Below are 6,744 nucleotides of genomic sequence, written 5' to 3' on the forward strand. Positions count from 1 at the left end.
CACCAAGCTTGTAACATTGTTCTGAATACCTTAGAATTGGCACGATGAAAAGTATCACACACAAATACCATTTCTTTCATCCTGTGTTTTTTATTATTAATATCTTAATATTATTAATACCTTAATAATATTAATATTGTTAATTATTAATATCTTACTATTATTAATGTTGTCTTAATATTACTAATGTTATCGTGATATTAAGATTTTCCTGTGATGGCAGCTTGACTTCTTTTCTCAGCACTTTATCTGAACCACAGAAATTGTCACAGTTAATAGTAAAACTAGTGTGTTAGTGCATACTTGAGAGTGGAGAGAAAGCTAAAATGTGGAACATCTCAGAGGAAAGAGACCTCTTAGAAGAGGGGGAAGAATTATCTTTTAGAATTGAATGTGACTGTCGGCTCCCTCACCTAAGGACTCTGGCCAGATTCCTTCCTTCGCTAAGCCTCAGTTAGCTACCTCAACTGTGAAATGAAGCGATTGAAACGGGGAAGTAGTTCCCTACCTTTTAAACAGCAGCTACTTTTATTCCTGGGGACCTCTTGTCTCTGAAGGCTTTTGTCTGCCAAACAAGCGGCATTTATTAATTTAATCAACCTAGTGGGTTTTTGTCTTTTAGTCATCAAAGACCTAGATCGTGCCAATCACTGCTTCTGATAACTGTGAGACAGCCCGTGTTATTGGACTGACCTGGTATATTTCTATCAGAAAATAAAAACAATACAAAACCTTCACTTTTGCAACTCAGTGGCTGGTAAATCTACATTTCCCACTGGGCTTTTTGATATATTAAATACAATTCTCAGATTCCCACTACTATTTGGAATCTTTGGAATCCATTAAACTTGATCTTCAAAATGATCCTTTTAAGAAAATCAGCGAGGATTTCAGGTCTTCCTGTCCCCCACCAGCCCCTCGGAGTGCTTCCTCCGTCTTCATAAGAGAGTGGGTATACGCATGTGGGGCTTGACGTAAATGTTTCCCTCCATTCCTTGTGGGTGCTCAGAGTAGAAAAATACTGAGCTCTGACTTCTATTTTGACCCACCACAACAAGAAAGGTATGATCCAGAGACAAATAAACATAAACAGATGAGTTTTTTCCTTTATGCAATCTTAAAACAGCATTATTTTCACCTATGAAGTCAGGGAGCAGTTTTGAGTTAAAACCATTACGTTTCAAATAGACTTCCCTCAGCTATTTTAGTAAAGCTTATTCCATTCAATTTACTAGCAACCTTCTGTAATCTTACTCTGTATTGTTACATTGCTAGCGCCTGTTATCTTTGTATCCCTAGTAAAAGCTATCAATGACCTACGTTACCTGTAACAATAAACTTATAGAATGTCTGCCACTGTTTAAAAGAAAAAAAAAAAGGACTGTAGAGGTGTTTTAATTTTAAGGCTGTTTTCAACCTTATCCCCCAAGTTTAGTCAGCCTAAAACTATTATTCAAAAAGAGCCTCTCCATTCTGCCATAAATATTTTACTCAACTACTTTCCAGAATCTCGTTGCCTAGCTTCTGTATTCTACAGCCCTCTCTTTTAAATGGTGTTAAATACTACATTATAACATTTTTGCCTCAAAAACACCAAGAGGCTTTCTTTAGCCTTCATAATCTTTACTGTAACAAAGAGTGAAATGGGATGGGGGCTCGGTGGATGGGGCGAGAGAGTTATGTGCCCGGGGAATGAAGTATAAGAAACTTTCACTGGAGGAAAGATTTTTGCCTCTTAAGATTTCATATTAGACTATACATTACATAGCTCCACTGAAAGTTTTTTCTTCTCCAGTATATCTGAGGTTTTAAGTTTCTGGATTTATTATGGCACCCAGTAGCAAAGCCGGAGTCAAGTGTTTTCAAGGCTTCCATTAGAAATTCCTTTTTCAGAGTTTATTGCTTGACTGTTTCCAATTATATGAGGGAAACTTGGCACATAGGTTGTTGAACTGGATTACTTTTTTCAACATAAAATCTAATTTATTTCAGTTTGTTTTTAATCTAGAGATGGACCAACAACTCTTCCAATCATTTTAGAAGATTTGATCGTAATTCTAAATAATGTGTCTATAAAAAAGAAAACAAGAAAAAGAAAAGAAACCGCATTTTCCAACTTAATTGTCCAAGGTTGTTTTTTTTTTCAAAATCCTTGTTGAAAAATTTGAGAAATTTATTTTTACAAAGCACATAATTAGTCTGCTTGATATCTGTTTGCAGATCATTTCACCATGTGTAATGTAGCATGTATGAATTGCTGCATGACTGTCAGAGTTCCTCTGAATATTTTTTACCATGGATTGTTCTTTCTGTTAGAACGTCATCCTCCTGAAGATTTGACGTCCCCATCACAGTGCATGAAACAGGGCAAGAAAGTAGGATGTGGCGGTCACTTAACATGAGCCCCATCTCTGTTCTGCAAAGGAAACTTACCTGAGGCCCTCCTCCTAGTGCGTAGAGGTCTAGGCCACGCCCCTAAGCACCGACACTCACCCCCTCTTGCGTCTTATCATGCTCACATTCCTTGTGAGCTTCTTGTGGCATCCCCTTCCGTCTTGTCCTCTCATTTCCACCCTCCTTCTTTTATCATATTTCATCTACATAAGGATGTTGAGTCAGTTGGCAGGTCAGAGACGATTTTTCATTGTACGCCTTCCTAGAGGCCAGACCACATTTATCACATTGTAGATTTTGATCTTTTTGTGTCTTAGCGCTCGCGGCAGAACAGCCAGTCAGCCTTTCCTGCTCAGTGTTACCCTCAAAACCATCTAATCATGATCATGACTCCTGGATAAAGCCCCTAAAACTGACACTGGGAAATAATCATTAAAGACGTCCGCAGGTGTTGCACTGTGCCAGAAGAGGTGTGCTCTCTGTGCAAACTCACTTCCGTAGAAAGCACCGCGTGATTGTCGTTGTTTTCTAACCATCTCAGTCGTCCTCGTTACCACCTGTTGGGCATTACAGGCAGAAAATACCAAGTCACTTTTCTTGGCAGTATTTTGAATGAGAAGTTTGGTCTTCAAGGAGTTTAAGGAAAATATTCAAGGAAGCATCCACCCGTTAAACCACCCTGAGCATTTTTGAAAGACACGTACCAGTCTTTGCCTTGCACAGGAAATTCAGAATTAAAACCTGTTATTTTCTGTGACCCTATGTGGCGAAATGGGTTATTAGGACTTAATTCTTTGTTAATATCATTAAGTAGGTATTATTACTCAAACGTATATGTGTATACTTTCTTGAAAATATTAGCATCCTTAAAACCCAGAAGAATAAAATATCAGAGACAACTGAACATATAAGAAAAGATTTGAAATTCTTTGAAAAGGATTCTGTCCTTCTATATAACAACTGTCACTCACTGTTGAGGAGTCAAACCAAATAATTCTGAGGAAAACAGAGGAAGCTCTGTTTTGACTTCTCATTATGAAAAAAAAGTGAATACCTTCTTTATTAGACTTGTTTCAAATGTCTTCCTCCTTCGCGTTCTCATGTTTTTAGCGAGCACAGACCACGCAGTGGGGAATAATAGTGAGAGACTGCTCAATGTGTGCTAACTACCAGTTAGCGTGTTTTAGGCACAGAATTATTTTAACATTGTGTTAAGACTGTATCCTGGGTAAGATCCAGGTCCTTGGACTTGTTTATCTTCTGTGTGAGGACAACTAACTGTCCGATGCCAAAATACAATGAACTTTCAAATATCAAAGAGGAAAATTAAGTATTTCAAGTCCTCAGCTGGTTTACAGATGTGTGAGCTTTTGTAGCCCGTTCTCTGGTTCCAGTAGGGCATTGTGACAATTTTTCCAATATGCGTACACTAGATACGTTTTTGGAAGTAAAACTACTTACTTGAAACCCTGAAATAATTTTCTGAATCTAAAATTTTTATGTTTACTTTTTTTTAAAAAAAGTGAAGCCTAAAACTGAGCCTCACGATTTTTAAAATACTTTTGGAGGTAAAACGTATTAAATTAAAGAACCTTTCTCTGTCAGGAAAGTAAATGCCTTTTGAAAACGGGTATTCATTTAGATCTATGATTAACCTTTAACAAGATCTTCCTGTTAAATTCTACATTTGCTTTAATCTCAGTAGGAAAAATACAAACTAGTATTGCAGCATATAGGGTTTCTATATACCCTGTGGACGTTAAATGATCTCTTACAGCTAAAGGCACATCTGCAACATATTTAAATGCCAGCTTTGGGCATTATTAGTATAAAATGCTAAGTCACTTTTTTGGGAAATATTTTGAAAAGTGGAAACTCCAGGAGGAAACTCCAATAAATGATAATCTTATGATACCATTTGTTTCAAGGGAGAGGTGGGAAGATGAGTGGCTGTATTGCATATTTTTGTCTTAGAGAAAAGTAGTAGTATGATAGTCCTCCTTAAAATGAGCCTGAAGTGCGGGGCAGAACAATCGCTGTGCCGTAGGCTGACCTCCTTTTGCACCATCTTTCAGGACGCTGTAAAATGGTTTTAAGCGCAGATTACAAGCTGTGGTAGAAGCGACACAAGTCATCAAATTTGGGTCTCCCTGCAGACTCGGAGAATCTGTGAATTTGTGAGAGTTCAAGAGCAATGACTGGTTGGCTTTAAATAATGCATCTATCCTAAGTGTATGATAGGATACACCAAAAACCTTAGTGACTGAGAAGCAAGTGTGTGAATTTTCCCTAGGTAACTTTTTAATGAAAAGTTTTGATTCCACCACACGTTGTTTTCTTTTGCCTTGCATTTTTTTACTCTCTCTCTCTCTCTCTCTTTTTCTTAAACACGCTGTTGAAGGTCAAACATTCGGGACAATGTAGAAATGATTAAGCTTCATAAACAACTAGTGGAGAAGAGCAATGCTCTGTCAGTATTGGAAGGAAAGTTTATTCAGCTTCAAGAGGTACTGTGATCATTTATTTTATTACGGTGATACATAGATACAAAGGTTCAAAGAGAGTGTTTATGTTATATTATTTTAAACAGAATGGTTGTAACACTAAAAAGTTTTTTTTAAAGATGCTCTTTTTATTCTTACACATGTATACTTTCACTTCATGTCTTCTTTGTAATTTATAACTTAATAGCTAAAGAAATAACTAACCAGTTGGGCTGTTTATAAATATCTATGTCATCTTAAAATAATAGACATGTTTATCATAAATTATCTCATGCCAAGAAAATGTATTTTTAACTCCTTTTATCTGAATTCATATGGGCACGTAGCACTGAAGGGTTAGACATATTTGCATATCTCTTCAGTTCTAAGCATTTATGAAATAGCCAAGACAGAACAGGTTATAAATAGGTCAGTAATCAGGTTTCATTCCATCTTTCTCTGATGTGTTTGGTTTTGGCGCTATGTCCCGTTATCACAAAATATTTGAATAGCCATCATGTCAGCTACCAGGGTACTTCTTTTACTTCTTCATCATTCAGGTCGACAATACTAGGCACTCTTCACCCCCCTGGCCACTCTAACAAGATCGTGGCCCCACAGGAATGTGCCAGCGGAAGGCTCCTATTGACTGGCACTGCATAATTAACGTAGGTTCTGGAATTAATGAACTCCCAAACATTCCAGATGAACACAATTCATATGAAGCAGTAGTTTCTTTGAAGTGCTGCGACCAGGAAAGCAGTAAGTTGATGGAAAGCATAGGGTCATCGGAAGCCTAAATTTACTCTCAAATTAGGTAAATGTTTTTAAACTTGTACTCTGGTGTGTGCTTTCCATCCTGCAGGAGCTTCCTTAAATGCAAAGTAGTAACTGCCTTCCATGTAAATATGAGAGCTTATGAAAGAGAGAAGGCTAGTCGGAGAGTGGAGTCAATAGCACTGGCTACCCATAGATACAAGAGGGAAATTAAGAAAACATGGAGCCGAGGGCCATTTTCAACATGGGAAATTAGGAAAGGAAATAAAAAGTGACATTTCGTTCTTCTGTCACTTTGACCACTTGACTTTCATTTAACAGTGATGCCAGGTATTTCTTCCAGTACCACCAGTAGCTAGTGTCTCCTATAGCACAGGCTCCTCTTTTGTGCACTGACATTGGGTAAAGAAAAATTTAAGAGGTTCAGACCAACAGCTTCAACGAATGAGGTAGGAAGTCCAGGAAAAGGTGGTTAAAGATAATGTGTTCTAATAATACCAAGATTACCAAAAATTGAACTCCCGTGACTCAATACCTATGTTTCTTTTAAATGATTGAAGAACTTCAGTTCAGATGTTTATCTTTTTTTTTCTTCTTGAGAGAGAGGGTGTGTATGCCGTGCGTACACATAGGCAGGGGAGAGGCGGAGAGAGCATCTTAGGCATTGTCCACCTCCAACGCAGAGCCCAATGCCAGGCTCCATCTCACAACCATGAGATCATGATCTGATCCGAAATCAAAAGTCATACGCTCAACCGACTGAGCCACGGAGGCACCCCAGAACTTAAGTGATTTTAATTAGGATATGAGCCATTACATGTTATGGTCATGATTTCTATGAAAAGACTTTAATATCATCATCACCTTTTTTTATTTATAAAAAAGAAAAGTGGGGACACCTGGGTGACTCAGTAGGTTCAGCATCTGACTTCGGCTCAGGTTGTGATCTGGTGGTTGGTGGGTTCAAGGTCCACATCGGGCTCTGTGCTATTAGCACAGATCCTCTGTCGCCTTTTCTCTTCCCCTCCCCAGCTTATGCTTTCTCAAAAGTAAGTAAACAGTACAAAAAAAAAAAAAAAAACAAGAGAAA

The 6,744-nt window shown here is 37.9% G+C and overlaps 1 protein-coding gene across 1 annotated transcript in view; it reads left to right on the forward strand.

Annotated features, from left to right (window-relative positions):
- Window positions 1–6,744, forward strand: part of RPGRIP1L (RPGRIP1 like) — a 92,471-nt gene that overhangs the window by 17,869 nt on the left and 67,858 nt on the right. Inside the window, exon 6 of the mRNA XM_077751334.1 lies at window positions 4,796–4,901. Within this exon, the coding sequence (XP_077607460.1) occupies window positions 4,796–4,901 (106 nt within the window). The remainder of the gene's footprint in view (window positions 1–4,795; window positions 4,902–6,744) is intronic.

This window comes from Crocuta crocuta, unplaced genomic scaffold (assembly GCF_008692635.1).
Source record: "Crocuta crocuta isolate KB4526 unplaced genomic scaffold, BGI_CrCroc_1.0 scaffold124, whole genome shotgun sequence".
NCBI classification, from domain to species: Eukaryota; Metazoa; Chordata; class Mammalia; order Carnivora; family Hyaenidae; genus Crocuta; species Crocuta crocuta.